This window comes from Papio anubis, chromosome 5, assembly GCF_008728515.1.
Source record: "Papio anubis isolate 15944 chromosome 5, Panubis1.0, whole genome shotgun sequence".
Lineage (NCBI taxonomy): Eukaryota > Metazoa > Chordata > Mammalia > Primates > Cercopithecidae > Papio > Papio anubis.
The window spans coordinates 72,221,410-72,242,084 of NC_044980.1; the positions used below are offsets into that span (position 1 = coordinate 72,221,410).

The 20,675-nt window shown below is 41.2% G+C and overlaps 1 protein-coding gene and 1 pseudogene across 2 annotated transcripts in view; one reads left to right on the forward strand and one right to left on the reverse strand.

The window, feature by feature from the left end:
* Positions 1–20,675, forward strand: part of JMY (junction mediating and regulatory protein, p53 cofactor) — an 86,839-nt gene that overhangs the window by 23,232 nt on the left and 42,932 nt on the right. Inside the window, 1 exon segment of the mRNA XM_003899860.4 lies at positions 17,149–17,322. Coding sequence (XP_003899909.2) covers positions 17,149–17,322 — 174 coding nt within the window.
* LOC101023733 lies at positions 19,940–20,461 on the reverse strand (annotated as a pseudogene). The gene has a single exon (XR_648137.2). The product of XR_648137.2 is annotated as a 60S acidic ribosomal protein P1 pseudogene (transcript).

The following is a 20,675-nucleotide window of genomic DNA, read 5'->3' on the forward strand; positions in this document are numbered from 1 at the left end:
GCAGCACTGCCCCGAGCATGCGCACACCCAGCCGGGTTGTGACAGACCTGGGGTTGGCCTCAACTTTGCCCTGTGAGTGGAACAGGCGCTGACAGTGAGGAGAGGCCAGGCAGTGGGAGCAGACACCTCCGAGCCTGCAGGGGCAAGGTGGGGCCTTCCCAGTTCCCCAAGAGTGCAGAGATGCCTGGATCTGCAGCTGTAACTTGAGCAGCTGTAGGCCCTGGGAGGGTGAGACTCCTGCATACCCCTGGCTCCCACTGGCTCCATGGAGCATGGCATATGCACACCGTGGGCCCACCTCTGCCTCAGGGCGCCTCTCTGCCTGCCCCTCAGTGCCTGACTTTACTGCTACCCCGCTGGCAGGCAACTCAGCCTGGCCCCATTGCAGTGGCTCCCAGGACAATGGGTGAGGTACAGGTGGCATGGTGGCCCTGACCAGCATCACACAAATGAACCTGACGCACCTGGGGTTGGCCTCACAAGTCCCAGCTGTACCCTTCAGCCAGGTGCTTGCAGACCCTTAAGATGGGGCAGAGGGCCGGGTGTGGTGGCTCACGCCTGTAATCCCAGCACTTTGGGAGGCCGAGGCGGGCGGATCACAAGGTCAGGAGATCGAGACCAGGGTGAAACCCCGTCTCTACCAAAAATACAAAAAAAAAATTAGCCGGGCGCGGTGGCGGGCGCCTGTAGTCCCAGCTACTCGGGAGGCTGAGCTGGGAGAATGGGGTGAACCCGGGAGGCGGAGCTTGCAGTGAGCCGAGATTGCGCCACTGCACTCCAGCCTGGGTGACAGAGCAAGACTCCGTCTCAAAAAAAAAAAAAAAAAAAAAATGGGGCAGGGAGCAAGGCTGTGGCTGTGGCGGAGCCTCCGGGCCTGGGAGTGGTTCCTGCCTCGCCCTGTGAGGGTGGGGGTGGCTCAGTTGGGTGCCCCTGGGACATGGGGCACAGGGAACCCACTGCCACCACTGCTGCTCCCAGAGCCGCTTTTGCCACTACCGCTCATGCCTCCACTGCAGCTGATGTGATGGCAGCAATCACTCTAGATGGCCCGCCACTGCCATGAGTGGCTTGATCTTGCCTCACTGCAGCCTCAACCTCCTGGGAGCAAGCGATCCTCCCACCTCAGCTTCCTGAGTAACTGGGACTATGGACATGAACCACCATACCCAACTGATTTTTGTGGGGTTTTTTGTAGAGACGGGGTTTCGCCATTTTGCCCAGACTGGTCTCAAACTCTTGAGCTCAAGTGATCCACCCACACTGGCCTCCCAAAATGCTGGTATTACAGGCATGAGTGACCACACCTGGCCCCAGATTTTTTTTCTTTTTTGATTTTATGTCCCTTGAGTCATATTTTTTTCTCAGATTTTAGTATTAACAAGTAATAATTAGCAGGAATAATTTTAAAATGATTCAGTAGTTTTACAAAGCAAGAACGGAGATGGGCAGTGTAAATGTGGAAATGTATGGCACTTGTCCTTATTTGTCAGTAGGGGAAACAGACCAAATGGACCTAAAGGCAGTTCCCAGGGCCACAGATGCAGTATCATTGCTGGGGTAGGCTCCCTCCATCCAAGTATCCTAAGTCACTCCCTTTCACAGTAATTATTTGCATGTTTTAATAATTAATGGTGAAGATATTACTTAGCGATTTTATGACAGGAAAATAAATCTAGGGACCCCAAACTCATTAAGCCAAAGGGAAAAGTTAAGTTGGGAACTGGGTCACACAAACCTGTCCCTTTTGGTTCCTAAATAAGATGGCTACAAGATGAAAAGCTACGTGCGTCCCCGTATTTTGCCCACAAGCAAATTTCATAGTGAGCTCCAAGATCTTTACCCTGAGGTTTTTCTTCTAAAATTTCACTATGGCAATGTAAATTGATAGCATATCCTTACAGGTGCAGTCACCCCCCTGCCTACCAGACACAAATTCATATCTGATTGTTCTCCTGCCCCATTTCGTCTGTGTTATCTTATGTAAAAGTGCCGTCTCTACAAAAAAAAAATAATAATAATAATCAAAAAATTAGCCAGGTGTGGTGGCACATGCCTGTAGTCCCAGCTACTCAGGAGGCTGAGGCAGGAAGATCACTTAAACCCAGGAGATTGAGGTTATAATGAGCCATGATGGAGCCACTGTACTCCAGCATGGGTGACAAAGTGAGAGGCTGTCTCTTAAAAAAATAAATAAATAAAATGTTCCCTTAAAAAGTAAAAAAAAGTGCAGATTGACTGGGCCAGACAAAGGCATGAATGACTATTTTTCCTAACCCCCCTTACATGAAAATTGTGTACTTCTCAGTAACCTGCCCTTTCCCCTTTACATTTGGAGCTCTCAAAATTATCTTCAGAGAAAAGCGTAGACCTGTCCTCCGGGCACATTTCCTTAACTTTGGCAAGTAAACCTGCTGGGATTACAGGTGTGCACTACCACGCCTGGCTAATTTTTGTATTTTTAGTAGAGACAGGGTTTCACCATGTTAGCCAAGCTGCTCTTGAACTCCTGGCCTCAAGTGATCTGCCCACCTTTACCTCCCAAAGTGCTGGGATTACAGGCATGAGCCACCACACCCGACCTCTGCTTCATGTCTCTTAAATGAATCAATAGAGCAAAATCATTTTCTAAAATCGTACAAGAGATACGTCAGATTTTGAAGCAGAAATTATCAAAGCTTTACTTTCCAGGCCCCTGCTCTTTGTCCTTCCTTTCTGCTGAATCCTGCTGTGGCCGTTTTTATGTAGTGTTGGTTGAGCTTCAGCCCTTTGGAAACCCTTTGCAGTTGTATTCTCCATCTGCATTCTTATTCAGTGTGGCTCTCAGTGAATCTTCTCAAATTTAGCAAACCTGCATCTTTCACATTTTAGGTGCATCTTCTGCATTTTAAATTAAGGTCTTCCCTCTTCATCCCGAATATCCTTAATCCTAAATAATTCGAGTTTCTTTACAATCCTTTTAGTCTTTTATATGCATTATTTATAGCACCTTGCACATTTTGCAGTTTATAACCTGCAAATGCCCATAGCTCAGTTTATTTATTCCCTGGACTTTGTCAGTTTTTAGTTAGCAAAATCAAAAATGAAGTTTTCTAATTATATCAGGTTAGTGATTATTTTTTCACCTATTGAATTCTTTTATCATGAATTATAGAAAATGGTTTACACTAAAGTCTAATGCTTAGTAAATTGCATCTTTTGAAATGAACTTATAAAGTGCATTCCCTGTATTTTAAGATTATTTGCCAATACTTAGATTAAAGTAGATTGACCAATTGAAATTATAATTGTTTTTAAGGTAATCTAGTATTGGAAAGACATGAAACTTTATAGGAAAGAAGGCAGATTAATAAATTAGCAGTGTTAGGTGAGATGCCCTGGGCTTCTCTGCAAGAGTATTAAGTTTAGTTGTGGCATAATAGCTTTGTAAAGTATTATTCTGTCTGAGGACAAAAAGCATGTTGGAAATAATTGATAAAAATGTTAATGTTTGGATAGAATAACTGATTTTCTGTCCTCAGTTATTGCACATATTTGTGTAGAGTGGTATTGTGACTAATTAATAATCATACAATGATTTTTGTGTTGGCAGAAAATAGTATCTAAACTTTGTATTACATTTACTTTATTGACCCTGTAAGAAGAGCCCAAAGAAGCCTAGTGTTTGAGGGTTCTCTTACTGTTGAATTGTGGCATTTGATCACTTGTAAATGACTCAGGGGGATTTTACTATTGAAAGATGTTGGCACCATTTTTCCCCCTCATTCTTTTAACAATTTTGCTATTCCTGAAACCTGGTAGAAAACCATTATGTTGAAGAAAGTGTTCGTTTTCAAGTGAAGTATAAGATAAAGGGCTTCTTTGTATGTACATATTCTTGGAAGGAGGGAATTATTGCCTTTGTTGACCTAAAAGGAAGAGGCTGAGGCACAAAATATAATTTGAAGAGTTTACTTGGGCCAAAGTAAGGACAGCTGTCGAGAAGACTCAGACCCAAGTATCCTTGAATATGCACGGTCTTTGTAACAAACAGGTTTTTTGATTTTTTTTTTTTTTTTCCTTTTCAGGCAGGATGTGCTCTGTCACCCAGACTAGAATGCAGTAGCGTGATCTCAGCTCACTGCAGCCTCCATCTCCTGGGCTCAAGTGATCCTCCAGCCTCAACTTCCTGAGTAGCTGGGTCAACAGGTGTGCGCCACTATGCCTGGCTGATTTTTCAATTTTTTGTGGAGACGGGGTTTCACCATGTTTCCCAGGCTGGTCTTGAACTCCTGACCCCAAGGTGATCCAAAGTGCTGAGATTACAGGTGTGAACCACCGCCTGTGACCACTAAATTTTTTTTTATAGAGATGAGGTCTTTTTGCCTAGACTGGATTACACCGGTGTAATCATGGCTTACTGCAGCCTCAATCTCCTACTTTGGCGTCCCGGTGTGTGCCACCATGGGCGTCTTTTTTTTTTTTTTTAAACAGTTTCACTCTCGTCGCCCAGGCTGGAGTGCAGTGGTACGATCTCAGCTCACTGCAACCTCCACCTCCTGGGTTCAAGCAGTTCTTCTTCCTCAGCCTCCTGAGTAGTTGGGATTACAGGTGCCTGCCACTACACCCGGCTAATTAGTAAAGACAGGGTTTCACCATGTTGGCCAGGCTGGTCTCAAACTCCTGACCTCAGGTAATCTGCCAACCTCAGGTAATCTGCCTGCCTCAGCCTCCCGAAGTGCTGGGATTACAGGCGTGAGCCACCGTGCCTGGCCTTTTTGTTTTTTTTTAAAGACAGGGTCTCACTCTGGTTGCCCAGGGTGGAGTCCAGTGACATGATCTTGGCTCACTGCAGCCTGGCCCTCCCGGGCTCAGATCGTTCTTTCACCTCAGCCTCCTGAGTAGCTGGGACTACAGCCGTGTGCCACCATGCCTGGCTAATTTTTTGTATTTTTAGTAGAGACGGGGTTTTGCTGTGTTACCCAGGCTGGTTTCGAACTCCTGGGCTTAACCAATCCGCTGGCCTCAGCCTCCCAGAGTGCTGGGATTACAGGTGTGAGCCACTTCACCTGGCCATAATTTTTAATTTTTTTTTTTTTTGTAGAGATGAGGTCTCACTATATTGCCCACGCTGGTCTTGAACTCCTGAGCTCAAGTGATCCTCCCACCTCAGCCTGCCAAAGTGCTAGAATTACAGGTGTGAGCCACTGCACCTGGCATAAATCATGATTTTTAAAAGCAAATAGTATCTCTTCAGAATGAAAAGAGTTAATATAATTTTAATGGCCATTGCATTAAGGCCAACTTTGTTGAATGACCAATTCACTGGAGATAAGACCCTGGCCAGTGCTGGAGGAAAGACTAGGCTGATTTTGTCACTTTGTGCCTGCCTTCTAATGCTGAAGATCATTCTGTGATTCAGTAATAACAGTGTTTTTTCTTAGAGTAACTAAAAATGCTTCAGTAGAGGAACTGAACCATAAGAAATGAGTTTTGGCTCAATTTTAGTTTAAATAGTAGTCATTGATGTAACACAGAATGACAGTAAATGCAGTGAGAGAAAGAGTGGAAAAATTGTTTTATTTTATTTATTTATTGTTTTGAGACAGAGTCTTGCACTGTCACTGTCACCCAGGCTGGAGTGAGTGGCGCAATCTTGGCTCACTGCAAGCTCCACCTCCCGGATTCACACCATTCTCCTGCCTCAGCCTCCCGAGCAGCTGGGACTACAGGCGCCTGCCACCACGCTCGGCTAATTTTTTGTATTTTTAGTAGAGACTTGTTTCACCGTGTTAACCAGTATGGTCTCGATCTCCTAACCTTGTGATCCTCCCGCCTCGGCCTCTGAAAGTGCTGGGATTACAGGCGTGAGCCACTGTGCTTGGCCAAAAAGCTGTTTTCGATTCAAGAAAAATGTTACCTGTTTTAATTTTATAGATAAGTAAATTGACTACATAATTTATGTAACTTCACAGAGATACTTGCCTCACTAACTGATGGTTAATATGGGGATATTAAGATATTTATGATAGCAGTGCTTCTCAAAGTTTAATATGTACACTTACCACTTGGCAGTCTTACTACAATTCAGATTCCCATTCTGTAGATCTAAAAGTGAGGTTCTGGTTTCATTTGTAACAAGTTCCTAGGTGATACCAGTGTTGCTGGTCCCAGACCATCCTTTGAGTAGCAAGGTACCGTTGCTTTGATATGGTCATTTAGTTAGATGAATTGAACTCTGTAGACTAAACAGGACAGATTGACCACATGCAATATTTTATTTTCCCACTCTGTAGATGGGCTCACTGCTTATTAGAGTGTGCTGCATTGTGTCCCTAGTGTCTGGTAGAATGTCTACCTAGTAGTAGAATCACAGAAGTTTTTGTCAGATAAATCAATGCTGGGCGTAGAGTGGGCAGTCCACAAATATAGTTCTTTCTTGACTAGCTAAGTATGTAAATCATGTATTAATACTTGTTAAATGACCAATGTTCAGGGGCGTTTTGTATTCTTAATTGATGTAGTTGTACATATTTAGATGGTAATGTGATATTTTGATATTCATATACAATGTGTAATGATCAAGTCAGGGTAATTGCGATATCCATCACCTCAACCATTTATCATCTTTTTGTGTTGGGTACGTTACAGTGCTTCCAACTGTTTTGAAATAAACAATAAATTACTGTTAACTATAATTTTTCCTACTATACTGTTGAATACCAGAATATATTCCTTCTAACTGTATTTTTGTATCCATTAATCAACTTCTCTTCACCAAACCCCAGACTGATGTTTGAATTGCTTCTTTTTGCTCTATGTGACTCTATTAAAAACAAATAATAGAACCAACCAAAAAACCACCTGCTAACAAAGTGGAAAGACAGACATAGCTTTGATCAGGTTATAAAAAATAGGTGTCAGCAGGTATGAAAATCAGTGTTAATTGGTTATTACGGCTTTATTTTGAATGATTTCTTTGTTTTACTTTTATAATAGTTTAACACATACTATGAAATATAACATTATGTCTTTAGGCTTGTGTTATCTGTTTTTAAAAATTAATAGACTTGAGTTTTTACATCAGTTTTACGTTTACAGAAAAATTGAGCAGATAGTACAGAGATTCCATACTTAATCCCTCTCTCCTGCCCTCAGTCTTCCTTATTATTAACATTTTGCATTGGTGTGGTACATTTATTATAATTTATGAACCAGTATCAATACATATGAATAATCCATAGTTTATATTAAAATTAATTTTTTGTACAGTTCTGCGTTTGTTTTCCTTTTTTATAAAATGTAGAACCCTAGAGTTTCTGCGTTTGGACAAATGCATAATGTCCTGCTGTCCTGTATGCACCATTATAATATCATACAAAATAGTTTAACTGCTCTGAAAATCCCCATCTGTTCATTGGCGTGCTCCATCTGTTCATTGGAGTGCTCCATCTCTCCTCAGCCTCTGGCAACCAGTGATTTTTTTACTCTGTGTAGTTTGGCATTTCCAGGATGTTATGTAGTTGGAATCATATAATATATAGCCTTTTCAGATTAGTTGCTTCAGTTAGCAATATACATATAAGGTGTTCCGTATCTTTTTATGACTTGATAGTTCATTTCTTTTCCCTTTTAAAAATAATATTTATAGAGATGGGATCTCCTTGTGTTGCCTAGGCCGGTCTCAAACTCCCAGGGTCAAGCAATCCTCATGCCTTGCCCTCGCAAAGTGCTGGAATTACAGGCCTGGGCCACAGTGCCCACGTGGCTCATTTCTTTTTCTTGCTGAACGTTTCATTGTATGGATGTACTACAATTTGCTTATCCGTTTACCTGTTGAAAGACATCTTGGTTGCATTCATGTTTTGGCAGTTTAAGCTGCTATAAACTTTAGTGTGCAGGTTTTTGTATGGATAAAGATTTCCGGCTGGGCGCGGTGGCTCAAGCCTGTCATCCCAGCACTTTGGGAGGCCGAGACGGGCGGATCACGAGATCAGGAGATCGAGACCATCCTGGCTAACATGGTGAAACACTGTCTCTACTAAAAAATACAAAAAAGAAAACTAGCCGGGCGAGGTGGCAGGCGCCTGTAGTCCCAGCTACTCGGGAGGCTGAGGCAGGAGAATGGCATGAACCCGGGAGGCGGAGCTTGCATTGAGGTGAGATCCGGCCACTGCACTCCAGCCTGGGCGACAGATTTAGACTTTGTCTCAAAAAAAAAAAAAAAAAAACAACGATTTCCAACTCATTTGGATAAATATTAATGATCTGTGATTGCTGGATTAGGTGGTAAGGTATGTGTAGTTTTCTAAGAAACTGTAAGAGTGGACTGTACATAGTGGCTCATGCCTGTAATACAAACACTTTGGGAGATACTGAGGTGGGAAGATTGATTGAAGCCAGGACTTCAAGATGAGCCTGAGGCATGTAGTGAGACCCCATCGCTACAAAAACTTTAAAAAATTAATGGGTATGGTGGTACACACCTGTAGTTTCAGCTCCTCAGGAGGCTACGGTGGGAAAATCACTAGAGCCAGAAGTTCCAGGCTGCAGGGAGTTATGAATGTGCCACTGCACTCCAGCCTGGGCAACAGAGTGAGATCCTGACTGTCTATGTCTCAGTCATTTATCAAAGTAAATAAAAAATAAGACTGTTATAGTGTCTCCCAATGTAGCTGTACAATTTTTCATTTCCATCAACAGTGAATGAGTTCTGGTTGTTCCACATCCTCTCTAGCATTTTCTGATGTCGGGGTTTTGGATTTTCACTATTTTAATAGGTATGTATTGGTATCTCATTTTAATTTATAATTCCCTAATGCTATATGATGTTGAGCATCTTTTCATATGCTTATTTGTCATCTGTATATTTTCAATGAGATATTTTCCCATTTGTAAACTGGGTCTGTTTTTTTTACTGTTGAGCTTCAGGAGCTCTTTGTATATTTTTGGTAACAGTCTTTTATCAGATATGTCTTTTGCAAATGTTTTCTCTCCACCTTTAGCCTGTCTTTTCATTCTTAATAGTGTCTTTTGCAGAGCAGAAGTTTAATGAAGTCCCACTTACCAATTTTTTAATGGATTGTGTTTTTGGTGTCATATCTAAAGTCAGTGCCAAAGGCAAGGTCAGACCGCTGGAACTTCTTCCATGTTATCTTCTAGAAGTTTTATAGTTTTGAGTTTCACATTTAATTCCCTGATCAATTTTGAGTTAATTTTTGTGAAGAGTGCAAGGTCTGTGTCTAGATTATTTTTTAAGACTCTTCTATTGAATTGTCTTTGCTCTCTGTCAAAAGATCAGTTAACTGTATTTGTGCGGATTTATTTTTGGACTCTGTTCCATTGGTCTACTTGTCTGTTCTTTCATAGATATCCTACTGTCTTGACTACTGTAGCTTTATAGTATCTAAAAGAGGTTGAGTAGTGTCAGACCTTCAACATTCTTCAATATTGTGTTAGCTATTCTGAGTCTTTTCACCTCTGTATAACTTTAGAATTTATTTTTTGATACCCACAAAATAACTTGCAGAGATTTTGATTAGGATTGCATTGAATTTATAGATCAAGTTAGGAAAAACTAATACCTTGTCAGTATCGAGTCTTCCTATGCATACACATGGAATATTTGTATGTGTATTGATTAACTTCATCAGAGTTTTATAACTTTCTTGGTATAGATCTTGTACATATATTGTTAGATTTATACCTAATTTTTGGTGTGCTAATAGCAATAACATTTGGAATTTTTTTTGAAATTAATTAATGTGTTTTATTTTTTGTTTATTTATTTATTTTTCAAGAGACAGAGTATTGCCCTGTCACCCAGGCTGGAGTGCAGTGGCCCAATCATAGCTCACTGCAACCTTGAACTCCTAGGTTCGAGTATTCCTGCCTCAGCCTCTGCCGTAGATAGGACTGCAGGCATGTGCTCCCATGAGGACTGCAGGCACGTGCTACCATGTCCAGCTAATTAAAAAAAATTTTTTTGTACACATGATGTCCTACTGTGTTGCCCAGGTTGGTCTTGAACTACTGGGCTGAAGTGATTCTCCTGCCTCTGCCTCCCAGAGTGCTGAGATTGCCAGACATGAGCCACTGCACCTGGCCTGGAGGGGTGAGTGGGTGTGTGTATGCGAGTTCATTTTCTACATGGACAAATATGTCATCTGCAAGCAGTGACAGTTTTACTTCCTTCTTCCCAGTCTACACATTTTGAATTTCCTTTTCTTTTGTTATTGTATTAGGTAGGACTTTCAGTACTATGTTAAATAGGAGTAGTAAAGGGGACATCCTTGCCTTTTGCCTCATCATAGTGAGAACACCATTAAATATATATAAATTTATATATATATTTATATAAATACATTTATAAAAATATTTATTTATATATAAAATATGTATTTTATATGTATTTATATATTATATATATTTATATATATATCGTATTTTATATATAATATATATATCATATGTATTTTATACATATATAAAAATACTTTCTTACCATTAGGTGTCATGTTAGCTCAAGGTTTTTTATCAAGGTAAAGGAGGTTTTCCATTCCTAGTTTGCTGAAAGTTTTATGAATTGAGTGTTGGATTTTGTGAAATGCATTTTGGGCATCTGTTGATATGATCATGTGATTTTTCTTGTTTAGCCTGTTTTTGTAATAGATGACATTAATTGATTATTGAATGTTGAACTAGCCTTTTGTATACTTGGAATAAATCACATTCAGTTGTGGTATATAATTCTTTTTACATATTGTTGGACTTGCTAAATATTTTGTGGAGGATTTTTGTGTCGGTGCTAATGGGAGATGTCAGTCTGTAGTTTTTTTAAGACAGGGCCTCGCTCTGTTGCCTAGGCTGGAGGGCAGTGGCACGATCAGGACTCACTACAGCCTTGACTTCACAGGGTCAAGCAAGTCTCCCACCACACCTGGCTATTTAAGAGAGTCTCGCTATGTTGCTCAGGCTGGCCTTGAATTCCTGAGTTCAAGTGATTCTCCCACCTAGGCTTTCCAAAGTGCTGAGGTTATAGGTGCGAGCCACCGTGCTCAGCCTGTAGTTTTTTCTTTCTTGTAATGTTTGTCTGTTTTTGCTATTAGGCTAAAGTTGGCCTCATAAAATGAGTTAGGAAGTATTCCGTCTACTTCTGTTTTCTGGAAGAGATTTGAGAGAACTGGCATAATTTCTTCCTTAAATATCTGGTAGAATTTACCTATGAACCTATCTGAGCCTGATGCATTCTGTTTTGGAAGGGTATTAATTATTGATTCAATCACTTGCGTGGATATAGGTCGGTTTAGATTACCTGTTCTACTGAATTTTTTTGTACATTTGTGTTTCATTTTCTTTTACTCACCATTATACTAATGAGGATGTTGTGACTGAGGAGTGTTAAAATCACCAACTCTGTGAACTTGCTTCCTTCTTTTTAAAAATTCTTTCCATTATAACTTAATGTACTTTGAAGTTCTGTTAGGTATGTTGTACACATATTGTTGTGTCTTCCTAATGAGTTGACTCTTTCGTCTTTATAAAATGTTCTGGGCTGGGCACAGTGGCTCACGCCTGTAATCCTAAGTGCTTTGGGAGGCCGAGGCAGGCGGATTGTCTGAGCTCAGGAGTCCAAGACCACCCTGGGGGCAACATGGTGAAACCCTGTCTCTACTAAAATACAAAAAAATTAGTGAGACTTGGTGAGATTACACCTGTAATCGCTGCTACTTGGGAGGCTGAGGCAGGAGAATTGCTTGAACCCGGGGGGTGGAGGTTACAGTGAACTGAGATCACACCGGTGCACTCCAGCCTGAGTCATAGAGTGAGACTCTGTTTTAAAAAAGAAAAACAAAAAAGTTCTGCATTATCTCCAGTAATACTTTATATCTTACGGTCTACTCTTTGATATTAATATAGTCCCTCTACCCTTCTTTTGCTTTACTGTTTGCTTTCAACTTATTTGTGTCTTTGTTTTCAATATTCATCTCTTCTAGGCAACATATAATTGTGGCTTCCTTTTTTATCCATTCCAACAACTCTACCTTTAAATTAAAGAGTTTAGTCCATTTATATTTCATATAATTCTTGACAAGGTTGGATTTAGGTCTATTTGTTTTCTGTTTATATCTTGTGTTTTGGTGTCCTTTTATTTATTTATTTATTTTTTCTTTCCTTTTTTTTGACATAGAAGTATGTATATGAAAATAGCCTGTGGTTTTTACTTCTTTTTTCTCCTCTTCCTTTCCTGATTTCTTTTGGGTTAATTTAATAACTTGAACATATTGGGGCTTATAGCATACCTTCTTAAATTATTATTCTTTTAGTGGTTGCCATAGAGATTAAACCATACTTGAAGTTGATATTATACCACTCCATCTCTTTTTAAGAGACAGGACTTTGTTCTTTCTCCCAGGTTAGAGTGCAGTGACTCAGTCATAGCTCACTACAGCCTCAAACTCCCTGAGTTCAAGTGATTCTTGTGCCTCAGCTTCCCGAGTAGCTGGGATTGCAGGCGCGTGCCGCCACACTTGGCTAATTTTTGTATTTCTAGTAGAGACAGGGTTTTGCCATGTTGGCCAGGCTGGTCTCAAACTCCCAACCTCAAGTGATCCACCTCCACCTGCCTTGGCTTACCAAAGTGCTGGGATTACAGGCACAAGCCACTGCGCCCAGCCCATCTTATACTTAAGAACTCATATGTGTCTGTATAGATTCATCTCTATCCCTGTTCTTTATGCTGTAGGTTTCATATTTATTATAGTCAGATACACCTGTAATCTTTCCAGTAATCTTTATACCTTTATGAAAATCTGTATCATTTTCCTTCAATCTGAACACATTTTAAAGAACATTTCTTATGATGTCCATCTGCTATTAATGAGTTCTTTTAATTTAACTGTTTATTTTTTCTTTGTTCAGGAAGGATATTTTCTTGGAAATGGAATTCTGAGTTGACAGATGTTTTGTCGTGTTTTGTTTTTTTCCTCTTCTCTGTTGTTTCTAGTTTGAAGTCAGCATTCACAGGTGTACTTGTTCCTCCTGTGTTATTTTTCTCTGGCTGTTTTCAGGAATTTCTCTTTTATTTTTGATTTTTAGTAGTTTGACTATAATATGGTAAATCTACTTGTGGGTAACTGCATTTATCCCCTTGAGGCTATTAGAGCTTCATACATATGTAGATTCTTCTTTAACCAAATTTGGGATTTTTCTTGTAATATTTTGTTCTGAGTCATTTTCTCTTCTCTGGAACTTCAATTCAATATATGTTAAGACCTTTTGGCCAGGTACAATGGCTTCCGCCTGTAATCCTAACACTTTGGGAGCCTGAGGCACTAGGATTGCTTGAATCCAAGAGTTTGAGACCAGCCTGGGCAATATAATGAGACCTCATCTCAGGTTGTGGGAGAAGACCTTTTAATATTGTCTCATGAGTCCCTGAGGCTTTCTTTTTTTTCCTATAAGATTGGATAATTTATCTTTATTTATCTTCAAGTTCATTGACTGTAATTACAACCATACTCTCTACCCATATAGTGAATTTTCTGTTCTAGAATTAGTTTCTGTTTTTTGAGATTTCCTGTTTATTCTTGATGAGTGTATTTCTTTTATGTCCAGTTAGCATTATAATATCTTCTTTGAAATATTTGTCTGTTAAATCCATATCTGTTTCATCTTGTGATTGGTCTTCATTGATTGCTTTTTTTAAAAAAAGTTTTTTAATTTTTTTTTTTTTTGAGACAGAGTTCCTCTGTCACCCCAGGCTGTAGTGCACAATCTGAATCTCAGCTCATTGCAACCTCTGCCTCCTGCCTCGGCCTCCCAAATAGCTGGGACTACAGGCATGCTCTGCCATACCTGGCTAATTTTTGTATTTTTAGTAGAAACGGTGTTTCACCATGTTGCCAAGGCTGGTCTCGAACTCCTGACCTCAAGTGATCTGCCTCCTTCGCCTCCCAAAGTGCTGGGATTATAGGCTTGATCCACCGCACCTGCCCCATTGATTGCTTTTTGATGACTGAGTTTTGTTTTCCTATTTCTTTGTAGGTCTGTTAATCTTGGATTATATAATAGATATTGTGAATGATACATTGTAGAGCCTCTGGATTCTGTTATGTTCCCTCAGAGTGTTGATTTTTAGTCTTGTTTTCAGCAGTCAAGTTGATTGGATTCAGATGTCAAACTCTACCTCCTTTACAGAAGGCAGCAGATGAAATATTTATTGTTTTATCTAGATTGCTTAGTACCTGTCCTGTGGTTGTATAGTTCCAGTGATCAGCCAGAAATTTGAGTAGAGTTTATATATGAATTTGGAGTTCCTTCTTCTTAGGCTGTGTCCCTTTCAGCATTGTCCTCTGGCTTTCTAGCTGCTGTGGTTGTCCTGAGCTCTGTCCTCAGATTCTTCAAGCCAGCAAGATTGTGGGTTTCTGAGTTTTTAGCTGTACCTTTCCCCTTCTTTTGGCATCTACTGGGGCACACCCTCAGGCTGAAAGGCATGAATGAAAACACCACCTAAGCCAGGCACGGTGGCTCACGCCTGTAATCCCAGCACTTTGGGAGGCCGAGGCGGGCAGATCACGAGGTCAGGAGATCGAGACCATCCTGGTTAACATGGTGAAACCCCGTCTCTACTAAAAATACAAAAAATTAGCCAGGCATGGTGGCAGGCGCCTGTAGTCCCAGCTACTTGGGAGGCTGAGGCAGGAAAATGGCGTGAACCTGGGAGGCGGAGCTTGCAGTGAGCCAAGATCACGCCACTGCACTGCAGCCTGGGTGACAGAGCAAGATTCCATCTCAAAAAAACAAACAACAAACAAACAAAAAAAACCCACCTAGAGCCCTCCCTGCTTCCAAGGTATTGTTGCTGTCCCTTCCATTTTATAGCTGTTTTGGTCACTCTGTAGTGCCTACAGGCAGTTGTTTTGTAATATTTTGCACCACAGTTTGTTATTTTTATCAGTGGCAAAAGTTGGTCTGATAGAACTGCTCAGCTAGTACTAGAGGAGTCGAAATTCTCCATATTAGCTTTAACAGCAGCCTTAAAAAAACAGAATGATAGCTAATATTTGTTTGACACTTTTTTTTGTTATAAAAGCACTTTAATATAGATTGTCTGATTTATCATAATTGTTAATGATACAGTGCTGCTACATGTTGTGCCAAAAATCTGAACAGGAAATGAGTCTGAAGTCTCTTCAGCGTGGTTACACGTATGAACTGATACAAAGCTAAAACGCAAATAAGTGGGGAGAAAGATAGTAGTGCAAACTATAGGTATGAAAGGGAATAGAAGAATTTTGTGCCTTTGGGGAGATGATACTGCCAGCAGGTAAATGGCGTCCGTGTATGCATATGTAAATTAATGTCTTTCTGTATTAGTTCTTTTCATTTGTTATTTTCATTTATTTACTTGCCTTTTGAGATGGAGTCTCACTCTGTCACCCAGGCTGGAGTGCAGTGGCGCAATCTTGGCTCACTGCAACCTCCGCCTCACCGGTTCAAGTGATTCTCCTGCCTCAGCCGCCCGAGGAGCTGGGATTATGGGTGCGTGCTACCATGCCCAGCTGATTTTTGTAATTTTAGTAGAGATGGGGTTTCACCATGTTGACCAGGCTGCTCTCAAACTCCTGACCTCAAGTGATCTGCCTGCCTCGGCCTCCCAAAGTGCTGGGAGTACAGGCGTGAGCCACTGTGCCTAGCTGCTGCTTGTTTTGTTTTTTCTTTTTTTTTTTTGAGACAAGGTCTCATTTTGTCACCTAGGCTGCAGTTCTGTGGCACAGTCACGGCTCACTGCAGATCTGTCCTTCTGGGCTCAATTCTCATGCCTCAGCCTCCCATAGCTGGGACTATGAGCTAATTTTTACATTTTTTCTCCCAAGAAATCATGCCTAAGATTAAATTATTGTTTTTTTTTTGAGATGGAGTCTCGCTCTGTTGCCAGGCTGGAGTGCAGTGGCGCAGTCTTGGCTAACTGCAACCTCCACCTCAATTGATTCTCCTGCCTCAGCCTCCCGAGTAGCTGGTACTACAGGCGCATGCCACTATGCCCAGCTAGTTTTTGTATTTTTAGTAGAGATGGGCTTTCACCACGTTGGCCAGGATCATTTAGATTACTTGACCTTGTGATCTACCCTCCTTGGCCGTGGGATTACAGGCATGAGCCACCATGCCCAGCCAATTATACATACATACAAGGTCTCACTACATTGCCCAGGCCTGTCTCAAACTCTTGGCCTCAAGCAATCCTCTTACCTTGGCCTCCCAAAGTGTTGGGATTACAGGCATGAGCCACTGCACCTGGCCTCATTCTTTTATAAAACTTTTATTTATAGTTTTAATAATGTTTATCACAGTTTGGAATTCTTTGTCTCTAAAAGAACCATTGGGAAAATAATAATTTTTTATAAAATTTAAATTATTTAAAAATTATTTTCTGTTTATTCACTACACTATAAGCTCTGAGGACCAGGACCATGTTTTTGTATGTCCAGCTCCTAGGCCAGTGCCTGACATGATTTTGAAGGAGGTGACAGGTAGAAATTAAAGAAATTTATTGGAAATGTTCCATATTTGGATGATTTTCATTCTACTAGACAGTAGAAACATTTTGGGGCTGGGTACAGTGGCTCACACCTTTAATCCCAGCACTTTGGGAGGCCGAGGCGGGTGGATCTCTTGAGCCAAGGAGTTTGAGACCTGCCTGGGCAACATGGTGCCCAGGCTCTACAAAAGAAAAAAAAAAATACAAAAACTAGCCAGGTGTGGTGGTGTGCGCCTGTAGTCCCAGTTACTTGGGAGGCTAATGCAGGAGAATCACTTGAGCCTAGGAGGTGGAGGTTGCAATGAGCTGAGATCGCACCATTGTACTCCAGCCTGGTTGACAGGAGTAAAATCCTGTCTCAAAAAACAAAAAAAGGAAAATAAACAAATGGAAGAGTTAAGACTGAGCTCAATACTTTGAGCCTCAAAAGAAATATTCAGGCAGTGGTCTTGAGTAGTGAGACACCTGAAGTATGGAGATAGTGATGAAAAGCAGTCAGTGCTTTTCGTTCCCTCTTGCTTCTGTGTTTTAGGGTTCCGAGGCCCTGACATAATAGGGAGAATTCAGAGCAAGTATTTATAGGTTATTAGAATTGATTTTCTTAGTTGTTGTGAAACTGTCTTGTTCCACAGCTCTTGGATAAGCACAAGAATACAGAGAGCATGGTGGAGCTTCTGGACTTGTATCAGATGGAGGATGAAGCCTACAGCAGCCTTGCAGAAGCTACAACTGAACTCTATCAGTATTTACTACAGCCATTCCGAGACATGAGAGAACTTGCCATGCTACGAAGACAGCAGATCAAGGTATTTTTTTTTTTTAATTATTAATCCTAACTAGTAGCCTGCCTGTTTCATAGTTCTCAGCCTGAAAGGCCATGCGTTATCCACTAGAGGAACTTAAAAAAAAAAAAAAAAGGTCTCTGGTCCTATTTCTGTGAAGTTTCTTGTTTGGTAGATTAGGGTTGTAGCCCGAGCATCCATTCTAAAGCACCTCAAAAGGCAATTCTGTTGAGTAGCCAGGGTTGAGGATAGCCCAGAAAGTAATGTGTTCAAGTTAGCACAAAGTTGTAAATACTTTGGGAGGATCCCTATTTTCTCCCTTTCCTGCACTTTCCTTCCTTCTCTAGTCATGTCTCCTCTTTAATGTTTTGGAGACTGTGTAGTCTTAGACTTCATTACCAGAAATTTTGGGCAGGCTGAGCGTGGTGCCTCACAGCTATAGTCTCAATATTTTGGGATGCTGGGGCAAGAGGATCACTTGAGCTCCAGAGCTTGAGACCAGCCTGGGCAACAGAGGGAGAACCCGTCTCTACAAAAAAAAAAAACAAAACAAAAAAAATCAAACTAGCTGAATGTGGTGGTGCATGCCTATAGTCCCAGCTACTCAGGAGGCTGAGGTGGGCGGAAGATTGCTTGAACCCAGGAGGTGGAGGCTGCAGTGAGCCATGATTGGGCAATACCTTGTCTCCAAGGGGGAACAAAAAAAGTTTTGGGAACATTTATTTTTTTTTTTTGAAATGGGATCTCGCCATATTGCCCAGGCTGGTCTCTAACTCCTGGGCTCAAGCGATCTGCCCATCTCAGTCTTCCAAAGTTCTGGGACTACAGGCGTGTGAGCCACCACACCCATCTAGTTTTGGGAACATTTCTTTTAGAAGAACTTGTTAGGAGAGTTTTAAGTTTTTAATGACAGAACTTTAAATACATGATATTTTTTAGTAGTATGTGAAGAAGTATATTACAAAAAAATTTTTCGGCGGGTGCAGATCATGCCTATAATCCCAGCACTTTGGGAGGCTGAGGCAGACGGATCGCCTGAGGTCAGGAGTTCAAGACCAGCCTAGTCAACATGGTGAAACCCCGTCTGTACTAAAAATACAAAAATTATTTGGGTGTGGTAGTGCATGCCTGTAGTCCCAGCTACTTGGGAGGCTGAGGCAGGAGAATCACTTTAACCTGGGAAGTGGAGGTTGCAGGGAGCCGAGATTGCACCACTGCACTCCAGCCTGGATGACAGAGCAAGACTCTGTCTCAAAAATAAAAATAATTTTTTCCCCCACAACATGGGTGAAAAAGCATTTTTTGAGGCAAGCATTTAAGGGTTTGATTTTATAGCTGACCTTAAATGTTATGTGTAATTCACATATAAATGTGGCTGAACTAGAACTTTAAAATTGTCTTTTTACATAATAGGTTAAATTGGAATATCATTATGTAAGATTGAGTATTTGAGAAAATTAGCAGTTACTTTGAGAACCTTATGCATGGGGACAGGGATGAGTATATTTGAGAATGTATGAGAAAATAAGGTTGTCTGTGTGTCTTATTTTCTCTTTACTAATGTATCAGGGTGGAGAGTAGGACAGTCACACGACTCAGACATACTCCTTTATCAGTACCTTTGAAAAATACTGTGCTGTCAGCTTTTTGCGGGGTGGGGGGGTGGTTTGTTTTGGTCAGTTTTATCATAAACTCGGCATTTGGGTTAAAACGGCAACATGGAACAAATAATTTTTAGACACCAGAAATTCCTGTTTCTTTCTTTTTTTTTTTTTTTTGAGACAGCGTCTTTGTCACCCGGGCTGGAGTACAGTGGCATGATGTCAGCTCACTGCAGTCTCGACATCCTGGGCTCAAGCAGTCTTCCCACCTCAGCCCCACAAGTAGCTGGGACTATGGGTGCATGCCATCACGCCCAGCTGTTTTTTGTCGTAGTTTTTGCAGAGATGGAGGTCTCCCTCTGTTGCCCAGGCTGGTCTCGAACTCTTGAGCTCAAGCAGTCTGCCCTCCTTGGCTGCCCGAAGTGCTGGGATTATAGGCATGAGCTACTGCCCAGCCTAGAAATTCCTGTTTCTTTAAATGAATTATAGATGGTTGTCTGCTAAGAAGTTGACTAGAAGGCCAGGAATAAACTGGACGATATGGACACCCACCTACTTTAGACTGCTGCATTGTTTAACAGACATAATCTCTATAGCACAGCACTGACTATTCAGAACCTGTACACATTCTTTTATATAATTATATCATGATTTGCATTGGGTATTAATATTAGCAAATTGGTTGACCCTACTTGTCAGCCTGTATTGTCCACTCGCATCACTTAACTGCTACATTTTTCCTGGGAAGTAGAGTGTAGGTAAAGAGGAACAGAAAACATATTTTGAAAATTTGTGTCTTTTCTGATGGTAAAAATGGTATTTCACTGCATTTCTTTTTCTGAGACATTGAGAAAATGCCCCATCAATCATGACTATTATTTTATTCTTGATCCTACTTGTGAATTGCAAATTTAAGTTTTTGTTAGTCAACAGCTAGATTTAGTTAGCAGCTCATGCATTGCATTAGAATGAGTGTGTTGTATTGCTTTTAAAAAGATCCGCTAATTTAATTATCACACAACCTTGCAAGTTGGGTACTCTTTTTTTTTTTTAAAGTTCAGCTTTTTATTGAACACGTTATAAAAGAGATTTAGTCAAAAAGACCAAAGCCCATGTCATCATCAGACTCCTCGGATTCTTCTTTCTTTGCTTCCACTTTCTTCTCCTCAGCTGGAGCAGCAGCAGTGGAGGGGGCAGGACCTCCTGCTGGTGCAGCACCAGCTGCTGGAGCAGGTCCACCAGCCCCGACACTGCAGATGAGGCTCCCAGTGTTGACATTGGCCAGGGCCTTTGCAAACAAGCCAGGCCAAAAAGGTTCAACATTCACATCAGCTGCTTTAATGAGGGCATTGATCTTATCCTCCGTGACGGTCACCTCATCGTCATGCAGAATGAGGGCCGAGTAGATGCAGGCGAGCTCAGAGACGGAGGCCATAGCGCAGGCAAGTGTGGAGCTGGCGCTGCCGGACGCGGTGCTAGTCGCCGGATGAAGTGAGGCCCTCACTCCAGTGCGGCCTTAGCTTACTCGGAAGGACCGAGCACCTTCGCGACAGCTGAGGAAAGGGGTCGGGTACTCTTATTATTTGTATTTTCCTACTTCATGGATAAGAAAACTAATATTGGGATAATTATGTACTTGTTCACAGCTAATTTGTGAGTGGTAGAACTGATACAGTACTCAAATCAGGCATTTCTGATTCCAAAGGTTTTTTTTTTTTTTTTAACTGCATTACTGGTTACTTGTTACTTTTAAGTTAAAAAAATCTACTCAGATTT